At 43.0% G+C, this 24,297-nt stretch overlaps 1 protein-coding gene across 7 annotated transcripts in view; it reads left to right on the top strand.

The window, feature by feature from the left end:
• LOC134345385 (uncharacterized protein DDB_G0292642-like) overlaps window positions 1-24,297 on the top strand; it is a 402,893-nt gene that overhangs the window by 25,315 nt on the left and 353,281 nt on the right. For 4 of the 7 annotated variants that reach the window (XM_063045962.1, XM_063045969.1, XM_063045968.1 and 1 more), the window contains exon 2: window positions 11,762-11,859. In XM_063045962.1, the coding sequence (XP_062902032.1) occupies window positions 11,762-11,859 (98 nt within the window). Of the gene's footprint in view, window positions 1-11,761; window positions 11,860-11,953; window positions 12,128-17,375; window positions 18,558-24,297 lie in introns of those variants that run through there. The other 3 variants (XM_063045967.1, XM_063045963.1, XM_063045965.1) reach the window with 2 other exon arrangements.

The raw sequence follows: 24,297 nt of genomic DNA, 5'->3' as shown, positions 1-24,297 counted from the left end.
TACTCAACGGCTTCCGAGGAATTCCGGCCCGGGAAGCTATGTTTTCATCCAACAGATTCCCCTCAGCACCGGAGTCTATCAAGGCAGACAAGGACAGGGACTGTTGGTTGTAGCTTACAGGGGCTTGGACTTGCATCCGGGATTGGGGGACAGAAGGGAATGTGGTCTGACTCACCGGGGTCGCCCTCTCTACTGGTGAGCCCTCCCTTTTGGCCAAAGGGAACAGGTGTCACGAAAATGGCCAGACTGACCACAATAGAAACAATCCCCTGCTCTCAATCTCCGGAGCCGCTCGGAGGGAGAAAGACAGCTCCGTCCCAGTTGCATTTGTTCCTCTCCCGTGGTAGTGGAAACAGCCGGGCTGGATGCTATTCTAGGAGCGGGAGGAGGAGAGAGGTTAGGACTGGTAGTAGATGGTAAAGCATGCTGTGGGGTGGCCAAAGGATGACCGGTTCTCTCCCTCTGTCGTTCTCAGAGTCGGTTGTCCAACCTGGTGGCTAGGGAGATCAATGAATCCAGGCTGTTAGTGTCATCCCTAGCCGCCAAGTCGTCCTTTACCTTGTCACGGAGGCCTTGCCGAAATACCTCCTGGAGTGCGTCATCATTCCAGCCCGAGTCGGCCGCTAGCGTCCGGAACTCCACGGAGTATTCTGCAACACTGCGTGAGCCTTGATGGAGGGTGAGTAGCCGCTTAGCGGCATCTTTACCGCAGACGGGATGGTCAAAAACCTTCCTTATTTCTAAGATGAAGGTGGGGAAGGAAGAGCAGGTCTCTGGCTGATTATCCCAAATCGCGGTGGCCCACGCGAAGGCATTTCCTTGTAACAACCTCATAATGCAAGCTATTTTAGATCTGTCCGTGGCGCATGTGGATGGCTGCTGCTCGAACACCAAGGAGCATTGCAGCAGAAAAGCCCGGCACTTCCCCAGATCTCCGGCGTAGGGTTCTGGTTCAGGGACGCGCGGCTCCCTTAATAGACGTGTTGTTGATGCCTCGGGTGTCGCCACCACGGGCTGTCTGGACTGGTCAGACGGAGCTCCCGGAGTCGACGGGTAAGATGGGTGGATACTCAGTCGGCCTGTTCACTGACCTTTCTTACGTTTACTGCCAGGGAATGGAGGTTTTCCATGACTTCCTACAGCAGCCGAACGTGCAAGCCCAGTAGGTAGCCCTGGCTGGCGAGGGCTCGTTGCAGAGGATTCGTGTCCGCTGGGTTTATGTTGGCCAGTTTGTTCTGTTGCACGGGGCGACTGAGAACCCAAGTGCAGGATACCGGCACGTCGACTGAGTTGGGGATGCTGGCGAAGACGTGAACGTAAAACAATAAACCGGAGGAATCTTGACAAGGAGACGGCATCTACAGGAACGATCTTGAAACTAGAGCAGAACTTGGAACTAAACTTAGAACTAACGGTTCTAAATGAACGAGAGAACGAAGTTTCACACCAGAATAGACTAACAAACTAGCAACCCGTCTGTCTGTTTGTCTGTATCTTGTTTTACGGCTGTCGGCATCCAGCTTAATGGTGCATTACCGCCACCCTCTGCTCCAGAATGTGCACTAGACATACATTCTAAATCCCTTCACCCAATCTCTCTCACACACACACACACACACACACACACACACACACACACACACACACACACACACACACAAACCTACACTTCACCCTCCCATCTTTGACCATCCTAGTATCCTATTCCTGTTTATTCGTCATATTCTATAAAAAACCCCTGTACCCCTTAAAAACGCTAAAAAAAACCCGGACGTGCTCTCTCACCCATGCCCAGCAACCCTTTTAATGTAAATTCTTGCATCCCCAACTCCCTTAATTTATTTCTCATCATCTCTCTCTGTATCCCATACTTCCTGCAACTCAGAACTACATGTTCTACTGACTCCTCTTCCTGACATTCCTCACACAATCCTGTCTGGTGTTTCCCTATCATTTTCAATGTTTTGTTTGATGCACAGTGCCCCAGCCTTAACCTAGTCCACACAATTTCCTCTCTTCTGTTTCCATTACCTACCCTAGTAACTGCAATACTCTTTTGTATTTGATATAAATGCCTCCCTTTCCCCTCCCTGTCCCATCTTTCTTGCCACATCCGGTTGACTTTTTCCCAGATTACACACTTAACCTCTGCTTTACTGATACTAATGTGCATTTCCACATTTTCTTTCTTTAACGCCCTCTTTGCCAACTCATCCACCCTCTCATTCCCCTTCACCCCTACATGTGCTGGAACCCATAGAAATTTTACCTGACCTCCCTGATTTGCAATTCTTGTAACTAACTGAAGGACTTCATAAAGTACATCTTGCCGACTGTTTGTGTGAAAAGACCTTAAACTTGCTAGAACTGAGGATGAATCTGAACATATCAATGCTTTGGATGGTCTGGCTTTCTGCACCCATTGCAACGCAACTAACACTGCCAGCATCTCCACTGTAAACACCCCTAACTTATTAGATGTTCTTCTGCTGATTCCAATTTCTTTTGCTGGTATTACCACCCCAAACCCTGTCACTCCTGTTTCAGGTTCCTTCGCACCATCTGTATAAATGTGAATATAATCACTATACTTTTCCATCACATGACAGTTAAATGCATTTACCAAATCTGTTTTATGTCTTTCTTTCCTTTTTACCTCTAACAAATGCCAGTCTATGTCAGGCCATACAAGCTTCCATGGAGCTACAACCGGATAAACTACTGAAGGACTTATCCTCAGATCAAACACTCCACATTCTTTCGCGATATCATTCCCTACCCGACTAAAGGTATCCCTCTGAAACCTCCCATTTTCCCAGCACTCCTGCAACACTCCTTTAGTAGGGTGAGAATCATTGTGCCCCTGCAAGTTAGCCCAGTAGTTTGCCATCAGTTGCATCCTTCTTAGTTCCAAAGGCATTATTCCCATTTCTACCTGTAGGGCTGACACTGGTGACGTTTTGAAAGCCCCACTGCACACACTCAAGGCCTGAGCCTGAATCACATCCAGTTTCCTTATAAGAGACCTAGCTGCTGATCCATATATTATATTTCCATAATCCAATACAGATCTTACTAAAGCCACATACATTCTCTTCAAAGCTGAACAACTTGCTCCCCATTCCCTACCAGTCAAACATCTCATCACATTTATTACTTTTTTATATTTCTCCTCAACTTTCCTGATATGGTCTGCCCATGTTAATCGTGAATCAAATATAACTCCCAGAAATTTAAATGATGCAACCCTTTCTAATTCAACCCCATACATCCTTAACTTCTTCCCTACCTCAACCCTTTTCCTGGTAAAAAATACAGTTTGAGTTTTATCTACTGAAAATCTACAACCCCAATCATAACCCCACTCCATCACTTCATCAATTGCTTCTTGTAGTTTCCTGATTATATGGTCCATGTTCCTGCCTCTTTTCCACAAGTCCCCATCATCCGCAAACAGTGACCTACCTATATCCACTGGTACCTTTGTGAAGACATCATTGATCATAATCATGAAAAGTAATGGGCTAATCACACTACCTTGAGGTGTGCCATTTTCCACTATGTACTGTTTTGATAATTCTGATCCAATCCGAACTTGAATTTTTCTACCAAACAAAAAATCTTTAATCCAATTAAAAACTCTCCCACCAACCCCCATCTTATGCAGTTTAATTAATAATCCTTCCTTCCACATCATATCATAGGCTTTTTCAATGTCAAAGAACACTGCCACTACTGACTCTCTATTTGCCTGGGCCTTCCTTATTTCAGTCTCTAACATAATCACTGAGTCCATGGAATTCCTTCCCTTTCTAAAACCACTCTGATAACTTGCCAGCATTCCCCTTTTCTCAAGCTCATATGATAACCTTTCTGTTATCATCCTTTCCATTATCTTACATATACTTGATGTTAATGCAATTGGTCTGTAGCTAGTGGGTTTTGACAGATCCTTGCCAGGCTTCCTTATTGGAATTACTACTGCTTCTTTCCATGCACTTGGTAATCTTCCCTCCTCCCACACTCTGTTATAAAAATGCAGCAACTTCAAGAGCGCTCCTTCTCCTAGATTTTTTAGCATCACAGAGCATATCAGATCTTTCCCTGGGGAGGTTGGTCTCGATCTCTTTATTGCTCTCACCATTTCTGCTAATGTAAATGGATCATCAATTATATCATCTGTTCCTTCCCTCCTGCTTAACACACCTGGGTGTTGGCTCATTATTCTTTCCCTCCTTCTTCTCCCTTCTTCAGACAAATTTTCTGAACTGTGTATCAGCACAAATGACTTGGCCATGACCTCAGCCTTATCCCTACTGGAGACTGCAGTTTCCTCCTCAGATATCATTACTGGATATTCCCATTCCCTTCTATCTCCTCCCATCCTCTTAATCATTCCCCATATCTCTCCCACAGGTGTTGTTCTTCCTACCTTGTCGCAAAAACTCCTCCAACTTGCCCTTTTAGCTTGACGTATAGTTCTTCTCACCACTGCCTGTGCTTTCTTATATTGAACCAAATGCTGCATATTATGGGTTCTTTTAACTAGCCTGAATGCTCTATTTCTGTTTATTACAGCCTGACAACATTCCTCTGTCCACCATGGTACCAGTTTTCTATTCATCCTATTTTTACTCCTAGGTATAGACCCTTCTGCTGCCATGATAATTGCTGAAGTCACCTGACTGTTTAATTCATCTACATTTCCAGAAATATCAATCTTTGTCAACCCTTCTTCACTCAACTTCTGGAACTTACCCCAATCAGCTTTTTCAAACACCCACTTTGGGGTTCCGCCACCTGGTCTTACTTCAACTCTTTCACCCACTGAACATAAAACTGGGTACTGATCACTGCCTACTGTTGAAGCAGTCCAAACTCCCCAGTTACTAATGCCAGCCAAGGTATTAGACACTAACGTAATATCTAACACTGACTCAGTTCCTGTTGTTAAATCTATCCTTGTGCCGCTACCATCATTTATACACACCAAATCCCTTTCTTCCATCAAATCTTCAATTACCTTTCCATTTGGATCTGTAATCTGATCCCCCCGTATTGTGCTATGAGCATTGAAATCTGCACACCACACTACTTTATGTCTGTTTTGTCCTTGTATCTTTAATAGGCTGTCCAAATCCAACCTTTTACATGGATTGTAGTAGTTAATTTTAACCACTCCCTCCCCTCTCTCCCACACTTCCACCACTATGTATTCCTGATCATCTCCTTTCTCCAGTACCCTATATGGTATACCTTGCTTGATTAACATAGCACAACCCCCTCCTCCCCCTAGATTTCTATCTTTCCTTATCATTGTATACCCATATACCACAAAGTCTAAAGTTGGTTTCAACCAAGTTTCCTGAATACACACTACATCCGGTTTTACAACCATTTCTTTAATAAAGTGCTTGAATTCCTGGCTATTGGCCAGTAAGCTCCTTGCATTCCATTATAAAAGAATCACCATAATTAATATTAACCAACATACGACACTTCCTGGCTTGACTGATTACTGAGGTTCTCCCTCACTTCCTCCCATGTCAGTCCTACTAACCCTAAATGGTTTACTGCTGCTTTTACCACCAGCTGAATTTTGTCACTTTTTGACTTTACCTCAGCAGTACTATTAATCACTCCGGCAATGAATGTTACTAGAGCCTTTTTGTCTACATAAATCCTGTCATTTGTTCTTTGTTGCATCTCTCGTATCCCTATTGCTCCCTGTTCATTAGGAGCATTATTCTGTTCTCTTGACATTCTTACAGCTTCTGCATAAGTGATCTTTCTTTTCACTCTTATTTCTTGAACTTTAGTCTCCCGTCTCACAACCTCACACCCACTATATGCAACATTATGAGCTCCTCCACAATTGCAGCATTTTGGTTGAACTCCTGTTCCGCCCTTTCCATATTCATGATCACCCCCACATCTAGCACATCTTCTCTGCCTTTTACAGTTTTTAGCAGTGTCCAAACCTTTGACAATTATATCACCTCAATGGCTTTGGCATATACACCCTTACTGGGCAACTCATGAAACCCAGGAACACCTTCCTTGGCACTCTTTCTTCAAATTCAATCAATACTGATTCACTTTCCTTTTTCACTCCCTCCTTTGTTGTTTTCAGTCTTTGAACATTCATTACTTTCCCTCCTTTGATATTCCTCTTGATCTCCTCCATATTTATACTCATTGGTATCCCCGTGATCACTCCTTTACAACCACTGTTTTGTGCTCCCACCCTCCCAGTGTATTCCACCTTGCATTTTCCTATCTCTTTTAGCTTGAGTGCTTTCTCAAGTTGTTCCTCATTCGCACATCTTACCAATAAGTTGCCATCATTAAGGACTTTTGCAAATACTATTTCCCCTATCTTATTTGTCAGAGTTGTTGTTAGCACAAACGGGTTAATTTTCTTCATATGTCCCTGAGCCTTCTCATTAAACCTAATTATGACAACACCTCCTCTCTGAGCTTGTTCATCTTCCTCACTTTCAGAGCTTTCTCCACCATCATTTCTTATTCTTTTATTCCCTTTGTCTTGGTTTTTATTCATCCGACCCCTCACTACCTCCTCATTCCCTTTATTTCTCCCTTCACAATAATCCACCTCTCCCCAGCTGCCTACCTCTGGTCCCAAGTCTCTATCCCTCTCCTTCTCCACTTTCTTTCCCTCAACCCCGCCTCTTATCTTGTCCGCCATTACCGGACCCACACGACCCCCTCCCAGCAATTTCCGTTCCTTCCCCACTCTCTTTCCCTCAACAGGTTCCAAAACACACTCACGCATCAAGCAAAACACAGCCAGCTCCCAGCAGCAGCCCACACTCCAACCTCCAGCCGGCCCAATCCCTGTACATAAGGTGACTCCAACCTGTCTAGTGACGCCATCGTACTTACTTAACAGTCTCTGATGCAAACCAGGTGTACCGTAATTAAAGTAAACTAACAGCAATTGGAAATCTAATGGCTGAAATTAGGGCATGATCAGGGAGAAAGGAGTGTTAAAGCGGAACAACCAAACAGAACCATGACAATCTAGAAATAGCAGACCACAGGCAGGTGGGATTTTATGTGTTGCACTCAGTATGTGTAAGAACCAGTGAATATTATCAGATGCGAGACACCCCCTGATAAAGCCCGTTTGATCTGGGCTAATTATTTTCCCAACGACTGTCTCAAGTCTACTGGCTAAGACTTTGGAAAATATCTTGAGGTCAGCATTTATCAAGGAGATTGGACGGTAAATGGCACACTCCAAGTGGTCCTTACCGGGCTAAGATATAACTGTGATCGGGGCTGCATTTAGATCTCTATGGAAAGCGCAATTTCCAAAAGCATAATTTAATGTTTCTAACCATACTGGTCCAAGAATATCCCAAAGTGCTAGGTAAATTTCCACAGGTATGCCACCTATGCCTGGCGTATGGCCCTTATTTGTAACTTTGACTGCTTTAAGTAGCTCATCCAGTGTAATAGGAGAGTGTAGAGTTTTGGTGTCCTCTAATAACAACGTAGGGAGGTCTAATCCACTAAAAAATCTGTAAAGTCATTCTCAGAAGGAACTGAACCACTTGTGTGCAGCTCTTTAAAGTAATTCTTGAATGTCATGTTTATTTTCTCTGTTGAAGACACTACTCCACATTTAGCACATCTAATCGCTGGTATAGACCTTTTAGCTTTTTGTTGTTTGAGCGTTAGAGCTAAAAGATGGCTCGGTCTGCTGCCTTCTGCGTAATACGTATGTTCGGTTATATGGATCATATATTCTGCCCTGCTTCTTAATAAATCATTTAATTCTTCTTGTTTTGTTTTGAGCTCGTTTTCTTTTGTTATGGTGTATATCCTTTTGAGATCATTCTCCAAAACCTTCCATTCTTCTTCTAGAGTGGAAATCTTTTGCAGCCGGCTTTTATGTAGATGAGAACTGAACCATATGGCGTTATTTCATAAGAAACCCTTGATGGAGGCCAAATCACTATCACATCTGAGACACTATTTTTATTTAAATTTATAAATTCTGTTAATTTTGTTCTCAGTTGTGATAGAAATTAGTCGTTTTTTGGAAGGGTGGAATTAAACCTCCACTTAGTAGTCTTATTTTTAATTTTGCCATAATTAAAAGTAGATATGACTGGGTTGTGATCAGATAGATGTCTGGGCAAAAATTCTATTGAGTGTACTAAAGCAGGGGTCCCCAATCTTTTTTGCACCGCAGACCGGTTTAATATTGACAGTATTGTTGCGGACCGGCCGACCCGGTGGGGGGTGGGGGGGGTAGCGTTGCCAACGGATAACAGTAGCAGTCAAATACATTGTGTTTATCCAGAAAAAGACTACAATGACCATGAAGCCCTGCGCGGGCACCAGTGCGCATGCGTAACTTGCGCATGCATGTACGGGCCGATTTTCTTCTTCAAATCGTTTTTGGCGACTCTGTTTGTGGGGGGGAGGGTTGTTAATCAGACCGGAATATAGGTGATTAGTGGCTATTACACTCAATTTCGTTTCTAAAAAGGTTTATCTAATGAATTTAATATTAAACACACAGCGCATATTTTCCTCGCATGAATATAGTGATAAGTCAATTATCAGGGGAGGACAGGGGAGCTTGAAGTAAATGTTGAACGAACTTCCAGTAGAAGTGGTAGAGGCGGGTTCGATATTATCATTTAAAGAAAATTTGGATAGGGCCGAGATCGCCTGTTTCCGTGCTGCAATTGTTAACGTTTGGGTATTAAACACACAGCACATATTTTCGCCGTATGAACACACCAATATCGCTGATTCAGTGGGAGCCCTAGGCTTGTTTCCCTGCAACAAGACGGAAGACGGTGCCATCGAGGGGTGATGGGAGACAGCGATACTCGAAGGAGGTTCCTTATGTCCAGTCTATTCCGCAATTTAGTTTTCGTTGCATTCATTGCAGAGATATGTTGGGAATGGAAGCAACGTTTTCTGTGCTTTCATGGCTATCTCAGGATATTTAGCCCTGACTTAGATCCAGAATGCCGGCAGAGATGTTATGTCAAACATACTTTTCAGCCCACAGTCATCTGCAAACTCTAGGAGTTGATCTCCTTCCCACACTGACATGGATGAAGTGTGCGTAATGACCTCGCATGCGTAATGGCTCAACAGTGGATGTGACAGGGAATGAGGAAAGGTGCAGCTGACTCCTATCGCCAAATCATATCGTTTCCTCGTGGCCCGGTAGCACATGCTTTGCGGCCCAGTACTGGTCCGCGGCCCGGTGGCTGGGGACCACCGTACTAAAGGCAGCAGACCAGAGGATATAAGAATGTAATCTATCTGAGAGAAAGTTTTATGTCTTGTGGAGAAGAATGTATAGTCTTTAGCAAATGGATTATGCACCCTCCATACATCAGTTAAATTTAAATCCATTAGAAAAAGGTTAAGTGCTTTGGAAGCAGATTCCTGAGAGCTTGATATAGTTGAGGAAGATTTATCAAGGTTAATGTTTACCAAAGCATTCATGTCCGAATCAACATATAGTTGGTAGTCACTTAACTTCAGTAATTGTGAGGTAATTGAGGGAAAAAATTCAACCTCGAATATAGTTGGGGCACATAAGCTAATGAATGCAAATTTTTTACCCTGAATGGACGTGCAGCAAAAAGCTAGATGTCCTTTATTGTCAGCACCAGTCCTTTCAATTGAAACATTAATATTATGTCTCATTAATATCATAATTCCTTTCGTATGAGTACCATCAGCTGATGCCACAACAGGTTTATAAAAGCGGTTTTGAACCCTGGGAATGTCATTAGGTTTAAGATGTGCTTCCTGTAACAGCGCATTATCTATTTTCTTTCTGCGTAAGAAATCTAAAACATTTGAACGCTTGTAAGGAGAGTTTAATCCTCTAACATTAAATGATACAATAGTAAGATTTTCTAAATTATCTGTGTTGCTTATCTTCCCCTGGATCTGTTCTTGTAAATTGGTGATGGAGCCCTGAGTTACTCCCTTCCAACCCCCCCCTCCCATCACCCCTCCCATTCAACCTTTTGCTTTGTAACATCTGTGAGTATCACATAGCAATGTCAGACACAGAACACTGACATTAACCGCCCCCCTCTAGCACCAACAAATTAGAAAGGCAAAGCAGTTCTTATAGACAATCATATCAAAGAGACAAGAAAAAAGAAACTTGGACAAACTCGTTAACCTATATAATTAAAACCTGTTCCATCTGAAATGTAGTATAACCCCTAATCAAGACCCCAACAGCTATCTTGCTTTAATAGACCGTCGCTTAGCGATGGCGCCAATGATGTCTTTTCTGGTGCCCAAGAATGTAAACAAGTCTACTGGAGACATAACGTTCTGAAGTTAGTTAGAACAAACTGCTGTTTTTCAACTTCATTCTCGATGAAGTATTGCATTTGGGTATATTGAACATCACCTTAAAACTCTGACCTGCAATAGTCAGAAACAAATTGGCCCTTTAATTAACTAAATACAAAGGTGCAGCGAATGACTTTCGGATAAAAGAATAACCAGAAAACTTCACACCTAGGATGTTAATTTGCCCGTGCCTGTTAGATTGTGCATACAGGCTGGTCCGAGCTCTTAATGCAGTTCCATCTCCTCCTGAGGGGCGTATGGACTTTGCCCAGAGTCTTCTTCCATACCTCCCAGCACCGATGATTTCAGAACTTCTTTTGCTTCCTCTGCCGAGTTGAATGACATCTTCATGCCCTTCATATTCACTCTCAAAGTCACCGGGTATATGATGAATGAGTCGATCCCCTTCTGTCGAAGCTTAGCGCGGATCTCCTTGTATCCCTGCTGTTCCTGCATCGTGCCGGGGCTGTTGTCGGTGAAGAACTGCAGCTGGGTGCTATCAGGGAGAGTAGATTTGGCTTTCCTTGCACCCTCCAGGATAGCCTGTCGGTCGGTGTACTGTAGAAGCTTAAAAATCATGGTCTGCAGCCTTGAGGTATTGTTGGAAAGATCCTATGTGCTCTATCGATCTCCAGTGGAGTGCTGTGGGAATTCTTGAGCACTGGAATCCAATGAAGCAGCATCTTCTGGAGGTAACCTCTTGGATCATCGCCCTCAGTGCCTGTCAGTAAGTTGACCACCCGTACGTTGTTTCTCCTGGATCTGTCCTCCAAGTCGTTTAGCTTCTTCCATATCTTAGACACCTCCGCGAGACAGGAGTTAGTAACTTTCTCATTCTTGCGTAAGCAAACCTGTATGTTGTCTATTTGATTGAAGACCGTGCTAAATTTTTTAGCGTGAATGTCTGCTTGCTCCTTTAATGACCGGAGAATGTTACCGTTCTCTGCCATATGCTTACGTATAGGGTCGAGAGCCTTTTTCAGCAACTCCCTTAGCATGTGGGCTACCGTTTCTTGCAGCGATTCTATCTCCATTGCCATTATTTGCTTAATTAGCATAGCTATTTCCTCGGATGAATCGCTAGCTTGTGTGTCGTCTGCTGGTATCTAGTTGCCTGGTTGAATTTGGATCTTTTTTTGAAGCCATGTCTTTAGTTAGATCTTTCTCCAAATCAACCTTGTATTAAGACTGTCTATGAACCCTAAAAAACTTGAAAAAGGAGGGTTATATGTCAGCGCTCAGTGTCCTGCTGCCATCTTGCCTCGTGCCTTACCGGAAGTGCAAATAACTTTTAATGAAAGCACTGTTCAAGAATTTGTGGTTGGTGTATACTTAAATCCTTAAACAAATTCTGTCATAATTCTAACAAAGTACTTTATTGCAGGAGATGATGACCCAAATGTCTACAGAGTGGAAATGTCCTGTGGACATGCTGTGGATCCCATTTCACTCACGGAATGGTGTCGGACCCGTATAAGCCAGGTGGATATCACAAACAATCCTTTCTGTTATTTTTCATGCTAAATCCACTTTTTAAATGGGAATGCTTTACAATATTTTTCAATGTCTTTTCCAGGGTTATTTTAAATTCCACTGCCCTGCATTAATAGATGAGACAAATGAAGGATGTGGAGAGGAATGGTCCTACATGGAGGTGTGCAGACACGCATTGCTCTCTGTTGAGGAACGGCAGATTTTTGAAGAGAAGCTTGCCACTCTCGCTGCTTCAAGTTACTGTGAATACAAACAGGTAAAGCAGGACTGGATTTCTCTCCCCTCCCCCCACCTTTCAAATCTGCTCAGCTTTTTTTCTCCACACTGTACTCTTTTCCATGGATGCTGCCTGGCCGGCTGAGTTTCTCCAGCATTTTGTGTGTGTTGCTCAGATTTCCAGCGCCTGCAGATTTTGTCTTGTTCGTTTTTACCTGATCAACATGCTTAAAATTATAAGGAGATTTGAAAATGACGAATGTAGAGAAGAAATGTTCGCTTGTGGAAGAGTACAATTTTAGATACCTTAATACAGAGCTTTCAAGAAGAAATCCCATCGGGATTTCAGGAGAAACTAGAGAACATACATAGTAACTGAGATCAATTGCAAAGAAGGTGAGGAAGGTGGATGTGTACATGAAGAAATGAAGATACACTGAGGGGCTGACATGAAATAAACTGGCAAGCTCTATATGTGGATGTGATAATTTCCTAAGTTATTCATTATGGACTGTTCCTTTAAAAAGAAAGGGAAAGCAGTACAGCACAAACGGCTTGTTACAGAGAGAAAGGGGGGCGAATACTGCTCACAGTTTGCTTGGGATTTATGCAAGGACACTGCCAGCATCTGAGTTCCTACACAGAGAGAGAGAGGAGGAGCTACCTGATGGACAGCTGGTGTTCGGCACAACAGTATTTAAACCAGCATAGTTACTTGTTTCACAGGACACACAGATGCACTAAGGTGTGGCAAAATTACCACTACACTTTCAGGTGCCCATGAGTGTGGGACTGAGGATCGATTAAGAGGAATCAATCTGTGATTATTAGTGTGTGAAAGAGCGACCTTCTGGAGTCTGCCAGTGTATCTAACCCTTGCCTGGGTTGGTAGATTATCACTTGAAGACGGTGCTCTTAGGTTGGTCAAGTTTGCTAACTTGGAAGTTTTGGAGGACAACGGGTAGAATCGACGGCATTGGCTTACGTGGACAACAAAACATCTCTCTCACTCTCTCCTCAATTCTACTCAACTCAATAACACGAACTGTATCACTGACCACCTGAGCTTGAAGAAATTTGGGTTTTATATTTCTACACCTATATATGCATAAACTCTGCTAACCTGTTCAATTTAGCTAGTTTTATATTACTGTATTGCGTAGTTACTAATAAAAGTAGTGTTAGTAAACAGCAAAAACAGACTCCAGGTGTGTTCCATTTCTGCTAGTTCTTTAACCCGTTATGGGGTACGTAACATAGAAATGAAAAAAAAACAGTCCGTGTTTCGGGCTGAGACCATTCTTCAGAAGTGGAAAAGAAGGGGGAAGCCACCAGAATAAAAACGTGAGGAGGAGGGAATGAGGAGTACCTTGACTCAATTCTATCTCACTTGGTTCAGTCCCATCCCACCTACATCTGCAACTCTTTACATGCTCTAGGTCTCTTCAACAACTTTCAATTCCCAAGCCCCAAGCACCTCATTTTCACAATGGACATCTATACACTCTATCCCCAATAAGGAAGGCCTTAAATCGTTCTGCAAAAGAAGACCCAACCATTTCTCCTGCACCACCACCCTCCTCTGTCTGACAGAACTGGTGCTCACCCTCAACAGTCTCCCCTTTGGCTCCTCCCAATCTCTCGAAACTCAAGGTGTAGCCATGGGCAACTGCATGGGTCACAGCTATGCCTGTCTTTTCATTGTCTACATAGAACAGTCCATACCGCAAGCCTTCCCTTGTAATGTTCCCCAATTTTTTCTGCGGTACTTTGATGACTATTTTGGTGCTCCTTCTTGCACCCATGATGAGCTCATCAATTTCATCAACTTTGCCTCCAACTTCCAACCTACACTTAAGTTCACTTGATCCATTTATGACATTTCTCTCCCTTTCTTGATCTGTCTTTCTCCATCCCTGGAGAGAAACTTTTGTAAACCTACCAATTCCAACAGCTATCTTCACTATACCTCTTCTCATCCTGTCTCCTGTAAAATTGCTATTCTGCTTTCTCAGTTCCTTCATTTCCACTGTATTCATTCCAGGATGAGGCTTTCCTTTCCAGGACATCAGAGATGTCCTCTTTCTTCATAGAACTGCGTCACCCTTCTTCCATCATTGATACTGCACTCACCTGCATCTCTTCCATTTCCAGAGACCCATGTCATAACAGAGATAGAGTTCCTCTTGCCCTCACCTATCATTCTCTGCAACCCAGAATCGTCAATACTACCATCATACACATCTTTACCTCCAACCCCACTCTCTGCTTTCCGTAGCATTCGCTCCCTATATGATTCCCGTGTCCATTCTAACCTCCCCTCTGATCTTGCTCCAGGCACGCAACAAAAATGCGACGCATCCTCCATCTCATTCACTTACTCCCTTACCTCCATTCAGGGCCCCAAGCAGTCCTACTAGGCGAGACAACACTTCACCTGTGAATCTATTGGAGTTGTCTATTGTATTCAACATTCCTGATGTGGCTTTTATTGCATTGGTGAGAACCGATGGAAATTCGGGGACACTTTGTTATGTACCTCTTCTCCACCACCAAAAGCAGAATATCCCTATGGTCAAACACTTTAATTCCTATCCCCATTCTTGTTCTGACATGTTAGTCCATGGCCTTGTCATGGTCCGGTCCGTGAAGTCCACTTCCGGTTCACGGTCTGGTCCGTGGACTCCGGACTCCGGGTCTTCCAGCTGTCCCTCGTTTGATTGAGATAAGCATAGGCACCTGATTACCATCTTGGGGCTTGGAATATATGTAGCCTTGGGGTTGAGTGTGGGCTGCTGGTTTGTCTTGTCAGTCCCCCTTGGAGCAACCTGCTGATGGAAGGTTAGTGAAACCATTTGTGATTTCTGGGCCTGGTTGGAGGACCACTGCTTCATGGAGCCTTTTTACCACTTGTTGGAGTAGTTTTTGCAGTATGGATTCGGCTGTTTCCTGGGCCAGCTGAGTGGCCGTCAGCCACTCTGAGCTAGGAAGCGATCTGGCTGTTTCTGTAGCCAGCGGAGGTTGCTGGCCGAACTGAGACTTGGAGCTTCCCTGCAGCAGAGACGGAACTCCCTGTTCTTCTTTGGTGCTTGTCTCTTCTTGTCCTTGCCTCCGTGGGGTAAGCCAGGCTGTTTTGTTGTTGCCCTGTGAGGGGACACGTCTTGTCTTGTCTTTGCCTCTGCTGGGTAAGTCTGGCTGTTCTGTTACCCAACAGGTGGACCTCTCCCACCTTGGTGTAGAGAGGTTGAGTCCTGGCTTGTCTAAGTATAAGTCCTGGCTCTATGTCTATGTACTGTCCTGTCTCATGTTGGTGTTGTGTTAAAGATGAATCCCGGCTTGTCGAAGGATAAGTCCTGGCTCTATGTTGATGTTTGGTTCCCGGTCTGTCTCTGAGCTCCAAGAACCAAAGCCTTGAATATCCTGCAGCCCAGCTCCAAGAGCCCAAGCCTCGAGGATCCCGCAGCCCAGCTCCAAGAGCCCAAGCCTCGAGGATCCCGCAGCCAAGCTCCAAGAGCCCAAGCCTCGAGGATCCCGCAGCCAAGCTCCAAGAGCCCAAGCCTCGAGGATCCCGCAGCCAAGCTCCAAGAGCCCAAGCCTCGAGGATCCCGCAGCCAAGCTCCAAGAGCCCAAGCCTCGAGGATCCCGCAGCCAAGCTCCAAGAGCCCAAGCCTCGAGGATCCCGCAGCCAAGCTCCAAGAGCCCAAGCCTCGAGGATCCCGCAGCCAAGCTCCAAGAGCCCAAGCCTCGAGGATCCCGCAGCCAAGCTCCAAGAGCCCAAGCCTCGAGGATCCCGCAGCCAAGCTCCAAGAGCCCAAGCCTCGAGGATCCCGCAGCCAAGCTCCAAGAGCCCAAGCCTCGAAGATCCCGCAGCCAAGCTCCAAGAGCCCAAGCCTAGAGTCCCCAGCCACGTGGTGTCCTGAAGCCATGTCATGTCCTCGCCTGGTTCTGGGGTCTGAGCCTAAGGCAAGACCCAGGTTCTGGGTCCTTGTCCAGTCTCGGGCTCGGAGTCAATGCCTTGTCTCCTAGACCATGGTTTCTAGTCCTGGTTCTGCTTTCCCTTGCCCAAGTCTGTGTTCTTGTCCCTACTCCTTGCCTGTATCCTGTCACGTCCCTACTGTAGTCAAGTCCTGTTCCTTGTACTTCAGTGTCTGTCTCGCATTTGGGTCTGTTCCCAGCACCCCATTGTGACAGGCCTCCTCCTTTGCCATGATGAGGTTACTCAGTATGGAGGAGCAACATCTCATGTTCCATCTAGGTAGCCTCAAGCTTGATGACATGATCTTCTGAACTGCAGCACCAGACTCTCCTTTCCTAGTTGGTTGGAAATAAGATGTATACCATTCCTTATTTTATGTTGTGGAGATCAACACACATAATGAACCAAGAACAGGAAAGATTTAGAGGGATATGGACCGAACATCTCCATCTGGTATGATGGGGACTGGGCATTCTACTGCACAGGATCAAAAGAGTGCAGAAAGTTGTGAAGTTAGTTTGCTTCATCATGAGCACTAGCTTCTGTATCATCCAGGATATCTGACAAGAGTGATGCCTCAGAAAGGCGGCATCCATCATTAAGGATCTCCATCACCCAGAACATGCCCTCATCTCATTGCTACCAACAGGAGCCTGAAGACACACACTCAACAATTCAGGAACAGCTTATTTTCTTCCGTCATCGGATTTTTGAATGGACATTGGACCCATAAACTCTACCACAATATTTTTTTATTTTTATTTTTGCCCTGCTTAGTTAATTTAACTATTTAACATGAATATTTATTGTAATTCATGGTTTTCTCTCCATTATTATGTATTGCATTGTGCTGCTGCAGCAATTTTATGACATATTCTGGCGATATTCAACCTGATTCTGATTCTGAAATGTGATCAGCTGAGATGGATGGCTTGCTCTGTATGGAGCAGTTGGACCAAGGGGCTACGACTCAGATGTGACTCCACTGTCAATCAATGTAAGGGGAACACAGTCTCACTCAGTGATTGTGGTATAAACCCATTTGACCAAGGAATTAATCACCAGATGAATATCACTCCAGAAATCTCTCAATATATTTAGTACTTAGCTAATTAGATATTGTTACTGCAATAATGTCGAAGTTACAGTAAACTTTTGTTTTTGTGGAACATCAAAAATTATCAATACAGTAGATGTCATAACATTCATTTTAAAGAAGCACATTTAAAATCTAAGATTACATTATTATTTACAGTGGATTATCCGAAGAGTATATCCTTAAATATTAATTTCATTATCTGTCTTTGTTTAGTGTCCTAGGTGTAAGAGTTATGTGGAAAGGAAAGATGAGACGAACATATCAGTGATTTGTTCAATCTGCACGGCCAACGATGGAACCCCTTTTGAATTTTGCTGGCAATGTATGAAGAAGTGGAAAGGCCCAGCTCCACGCTCTGATAAATGTGATAATGAAGGATGCACTAATATTCAGCTGGAACCCTTGAAAATCTTGAAAAGTTGTAAAACAGAAACTTTACCTTACAGCAGTATTCAAAATTGTCCTATAATCCGTGCTTGTCCCACTTGTGGTTTGCTTATAGAACATCAAGATAAGTGCAGATATCTCGTGTGCATCAGATGCCATGTGGAATTTTGCTTTGCCTGCCTTAACACAAAGGCAATTTGCAGTGAATCATCTGAGTATTCTTTTCGTTGTGCTTTACCTGTAGCCCCAAGGCAAACAAGTATTCCAGTGTGGAATCATACTGAAAATCAGACCTCCAATCCCACTTCAGATTCCTATTCATTTGGCAGTCCAAATCTCACTCGAAATCCCTCTCTAAAATACACTCTTACTTATATTCTAAATCATTTTGAAAATCAAACTTTAAATTCCCATTTAAATTCTAATAGCCATCCCAAGGACAAGAGTTGTATAATTCTATAACTAAACAATCCAGGTCAGAGATTGCTGAAGGTACAAAGAATGCAGAACAGTCAGTTAAACATTGTTAGAATGTATTATGTAATTTGCCTGACCCTTTGTTCTCTTGTGACGGATTGTTTCATTCATTGTTCCAATGGTGATGTGATCTGAGAATCCATATGCAGAATAAGTAATTGTCATTTCATCTTTCCTAAAGCATCTAGCCCTGGTTTAAAGTGGACTAATGCATTATGTTTATATACAGTTTAAGTGCATGATAATAATATCTCCTCATTTTTCTACAACATTCTGTGTATAATGTGAAGAAAACATAATTGATTGCCTTTGTATTTACTACATTCTTCTGCAAGTAATTCCCAGACATAGAATTAGTTGACTTCCTTGTTTTATTGTTTAAATGTGTTAAGATGTGAACTGCATCAATATACAAATTTCCAAAAATAGATTGCTGCATTCAATAGTGTGTCATCTTGAGTTGTAATGTTATTAAAATATACTTTATTCAACTATTTTATAATCTTTTATAAAATAAAATTTATGTGCAAAAAGGAATTTGGCACAAGTACATACTTTATACTTTACGCTTTATTGTTGCCAAACAATTGATACTAGAACGTACAATCATCACAGCGATATTTGATTCTGCAGTTCCTGCTCCCTGGATTACAAATAGATAGTAAATATTAAAAATTTAAATTATAAATTATAAATAGAAAATAGAAAAATGGTAAGTACGGTAGTGTAAAAAAACTGAGAGGCAGGGTCCGGATATTTGGAGGGTACGGCCCAGATCCGGGTCAGGATCCGTTCAGCAGTCTTGTCACAGTTGGAAAGAAGCTGTTTCCAAATCTGGCCATATGAGTCTTCAAGCTCCTGAGCCTTCTCCCGGAGGGAAGAGGGAAGAAAAGTGTGTTGGCTGGGTGGGTCGTGTCCTTGATTATCCTGGCAGCACTGCTCCAACAGCGTGCGGTGTAAAGTGAGCCCAAGGACGGAAGATTGGTTTGTGTGATGTGCTGTGCCATGTTCACGATCTTCTGCAGCTTCTTCCGGTCTTGGACGGGACAACTTCCATACCAGGTTGTGATGCACCCTAGAAGAATGCTTTCTACGGTGCAACTATAAAAATTAGTGAGGGTTTTCGGGGACAGGCCAAATGTCTTTAGTTTTCTCAGGAAGTAAAGACGCTGGTGGGCCTTCTTGACAGTGGACTCTGCTTGGTTGGATCAAGTCAGGTCATTTGTGATAATGACCCTGAGGAACTTAAAGCTTTTGACATTTAAATGAATAAATGGAAACAGGAACAAAAGTAAATTGTTCAAATCACAAAATGTAGCTCAAACTCTCTGACATGTTACCCACGCACAACCATCAGATGTTTAATCCATAATAAAGTACTTGCAAGGAGTCAGAAAAATGTTGGTTACTCACATCTTGAGATGAAGAGCTTATCCTTCAGTGGTGTATACAGTCTTGAGACATAGGTTGAAGACATGAAGGGAAAAATCTAACAGACACCTGAAGAGCAACTTCTTCATGCAGAAGGAGGTGAGTGTATGAAACCTGTTGCCAGAGAAATTACTTGATATTCATCACTTGGGTGATAGGGCCTGTTCCTGTGCTGAATTACTCTATCAGTCCGTGATTCTTTGCCCTTCACAGTGGTTTAAAGATGCACTGTATGCATTTAAGTATGCTGCTCATATGTTTAGTACTTCTTTACACTATAATCACTGTACAATAATACAATTAACAGATAACAAGGTTATTAGAATAATTCAATTATTACTAGAGATGTAGAATAATATATGTAGAATAACATAATGTGTATAATGTAGTATTCGATATGTAGAATAATACAATTAACAAAGAAGAATGATAGTAAAAGATAGTTTATAGTTATAAATTGCTAAATTTCACATCCCTGCTAAGATATATCTAAGAGCTGTATCAAATATTTACATCATTTTAATGAGTGGTGAACCGAATGTTAACTTGCTACCAGTATAGTTCTGTGCTTAACAGTTGTAATGATAGCATTGCCCACTTCCTTCTGCTAAACTGCTCACATCAACTTGCTTTCATCTCTGTCTCTAGTCATTGCACCAGAACTTTTGCAGGCCATCTGACATGTACACCAGTAGTGTTCTGCAGAGATTTCAAGGCTGGCAGACCTGCCTACAAGATGTATATGTAAAACCCCTGAGAAAATTTGGGTGAAGTAAATTGCCACTTTTTGTATTTGACTTCTCTTTTTCACAGCTTGTTCTTGTTGTAGCCCCTTTGGGTAGGCTGACATCTAATGCATCAGGCAGGGTGAATGGGGGACCCCAGGGAAACGGAACCAGAGCTTGACAAACCCAGACAGGGCCTTAGATACTACAATTGTGGTAAGCTGTCTTTACTCCTGTACTCATATCGCTTCTCAGTAAATCCCAACATTTATCTTCCTAATTACATGTTTCACCTGCATGTTGGCTTTGATTGACTTTGGTATGAGAACACCTGGGATCCTTCGAACATCAATGTTATTCAATCTCTCAACATTTCAAAACCACTCTGTATTGTGCCACATTCCTGTGTTCTCAGTCAGTTTGCCTTTATCACAGTGAACCACCTTTTTCATCCCCCTTCAGATTCTGAATCCGACCAAGTTGGGTCCTTCTGAACCTCCAGTCTCCAATCTACTTCTGTCAGAATTTTAAATTCTCCCTTTGCTGGGTGTTTGTTGAGGTTCTTCCTCACTGCCCACTCTGTGATATCTGCTGCTGTCTGACTCACCAGAGCTCAGCACCATAGCCAGGTATGCCCCACGCACCCACTATATCCCTCACCTGGTCTCACCTCTCACCTAACAGCTTGTGCTCCCCCCACCCCCCCATCTTCTTACTCTGGTTTCTGTCCCCTTCCTTTAAGTCCTGATGAAGGGTCTCAGCCCAGTACATCGACTGTTTACTCCCCTCCATAGAGGCTGATTTCCTTCAGCATTTTGTGTATGTTTGAGATTTCATGCACCTGCAGAATCTCTTGTGTTTATACAGAGGGCCCAGCTTAGACCATAAGACCATAAGACAATGGAGAAGAATTTGGCCATTCAGCCCATCGAGTCTGCTCTGCCATTCCATCATGGCTGATCCCAGATCCCACTCAACCTGCCTTCTTGCCATATCCTTTGATGCCCTGACTGATCAGGAAACCATCAACTTCCTCCTTAAATATACCCACGGACTTGGCCTCCACAGCTGTCTGTGGCAGAGCATTCCAAAGGTTCACTACTATCTGGCTAAAAAAATTTCCTCCTTACCTCTGTTCTAAAAAGTCAGCTCTCAATTTTGAGGCTGTGCCCTCTGCTTCTGGACACCCCCATCATAGGAAACATCCTCTCGATATCTACCTCATCCAGTCCCTTCAATGTTCGGTGGGTTTCAATGAGGTTCCCCCCCCATTCTTCTAAATTCCAATGAGCACAGGCCTAAAGCTGCCAAGCACTCCTCATATGTTAACCCCTTCATTCCCAGAATCATCCTCCTGAACCTCCTCTCGACTTTCTCCAATGAAAACACATACTTTCTGAGATATGGGGCCCAAAACTGTTGACAATACTCCAAGTCTGACCTGACTGGTGTCTTATAAAGCCTCAGCAATATCTCCTTGTTTTAATATTTTATTAACCTTGAAATGAATACCAACATTGCATTTGCCTTCTTTACCACAGATTCAAACTGTAAATTAACTTTCTGACAGTCCTGCATGAGGACTTTCAAGTCCCTTTGCACCTCTGACATTTGAATTTTCTTCCCATTTAGATAACAGTCTGCACTTTTGTTCATTTTACCAAAATGCATTATCATACATTTCCAAACACTATATTCCATCGGCCACTTTTTTGCCCATTCTTCCAATTTGTCTAAGTCCTTCTCCAAACGCATTACTTCCTCAGCACTACCTACCCCTGCACCTATCTTCATATTATCAGAAAACTTTGCCACAAAGCCATCAATTCCACTGTCTAAGTCACTGACAAATAATATGAGAAGTAGCAGTCCCAACACTGACCCCCGAGGAACACCACTAGTAACTGGCAGCCAAAAACAAAAGGCGTCTTTATTCCCACTCACTGCCTCTTGCCTGACAGCCAGTCCTCTATCCATGTCAGTATTCTTCCTGTAATGCCATAAGATTTTATCTTGTTAAACAGCCTCACGTGTGGCACTTTATCAAATGATTTCTGAAAATCCAAATAAATGGCAACCATCGCCTCTCCTTTGTCCACCATACTTTTTACCTCCTCGAAGAACTCCAGCACATTTGTCAGGCAAGATTTCCCTTGACAGAAACCATGATGACTTTGGCTTATTTTATCGTTAGTCTCCAAGTACTCCAACCTCATCCTTAATAAAGGACTCCAACACTTTCCCAACCACTGATGTTCAGCTAACTGGCCTATAATTTCCTTATTTTATGCCTTCCCCCCTTCTTAAAGAATGGAATAACATTTTCAATTTTTCAGTCCTCCAGAACCATGCCAGAATTGAGTGATTCTTGAAAGATCATAACCAATGCATCTGCTATCTCTTCAGCAACCTCTTTCAGAACTCTGGGAGATAGTCCACTTGGTCCAGGTGACTTATTCCCCTTAAGAGCTTTCAGTTTGCCCAGCACTTTTTCCTCTGTAATAGCAATGGCATTCACTCCAGTTCCCTGATACACACCAACATCTGGCGCACTGCTAGTGTCTTCTACAATGAAGACTGTTGCAAAGTACTCTTTAAGTTCATCCACCATTTCTTTGTCCCCCATTACTATCTCACCAGCATCATTTTCCAATGGTTCAATATCAACTCTCACCTCCTTTTTATTCTTTTATATATCTGAAAAACATTCAGTGCCTTGCTTTATAGCATTGGCAAGTTTGCCCTCATATTTCATCTTTTCCCTTATACCTTTTTCCTTGCTTTCTGTTTAATTTTAAAAGCTTCCCAATCATCCAACTTCCTAGTCACATTTGCTACATTATATGCTCTTTCCTTGGCTTTTATGCAGCTCCTAACTTCCCTCATAAGACACAGTTGCCTAACCTGGCTATTTGAGAACTTTTTCATCTGTGGGACATATCTATCCTGTGCCTTGTGAACTATTCCCAGAAACTTCAGCCACTTTTGCTCTGCTGTCATCCTGGCCGGAACCCTCCTCTAATCCACCTGGTCATGCTCCTCTCTCATGCCTCTGTAATTCCCTTTATTCCATTGTGAAATTGATACATGTGACTTATGCTTGTCTCTCTCAAAATGCAGCATGAATTCAATCATATTTGATCACTGACTCCTTAGAGTTCCTTTACCTTAAGCTCCCTAATAAGATCTGGATTATTACACAACATCCGATCTAAGATAGCCTTTCCATGAGTAGTCTCAAGCACAAGCTGCTCTAAAAAGCCATCCTGTGGGAATTCAACAAATTGCATCTCTTGCAATCCACCGGGTATTCCAATCCCCTTGCATTTTGAGGTCCCCCATGACAATTGTGACATTACCTTATCACATACCCTTTCCAGCTCCCTTTGCAATCAGAACCCCACATCTTAGCTACTATTTGGAGACCTACATATGATTCCCATAAAGATTTTTTTTACCCTTGCATTTTCTTAACTCCACCCACAAAGATTCGACATTCTCTGACCCTATGTCACCTCTTTCTGAAGTAATAATTCCATCTCTTACCAACAGAGCCACACCACGACCTACCCCTTCTTGCCTGTCCTTTTGGTAGAAAGTATATCCTTTGATATTAAGCTCCCAGATATGACCTTCTTTCAGCCACGAATCAGTGATGCCCATGTCAGCTTGTAGCATGGATGGGAAGAGAAAGAGAAGTGTATCTGAGTGTCAGTCATTACATTGTTTACTGTGACCACTCAGCTTTGTGCAGGCAATGAATAAAGAATTCTGTTCTTGTCATTTACTACAATCCCCAGCTGGGACAACTGCACAGCCAGGCGTAATCCAATTTCTGGCACACCATGTATGTAGATAGCACAGAGAGGGTCTGAGGAGACAGAAATGATGCAGATTTAAGTTAAGATCCAGAACAAAGGATTTCAATTATATCTGAGCCTATGAGGTACAGATATAAATATAGTTCAATATTAATTACTGGCAAACTGTTACAAAGAAATGTTGTTGTCAGAAATCAAAGATATCAGTTTAACACTGCACATTGCCTGAATTCATCTTTGAGTCTGCAATTGGAGCACTCCTTTCAAAGTTTAGTGAGTTCAGGGAATAACTTA

Source organism: Mobula hypostoma, chromosome 4, assembly GCF_963921235.1.
Source record: "Mobula hypostoma chromosome 4, sMobHyp1.1, whole genome shotgun sequence".
Taxonomy (NCBI): domain Eukaryota; kingdom Metazoa; phylum Chordata; class Chondrichthyes; order Myliobatiformes; family Myliobatidae; genus Mobula; species Mobula hypostoma.
This window is presented reverse-complemented; position numbering and strand designations above follow the sequence as displayed.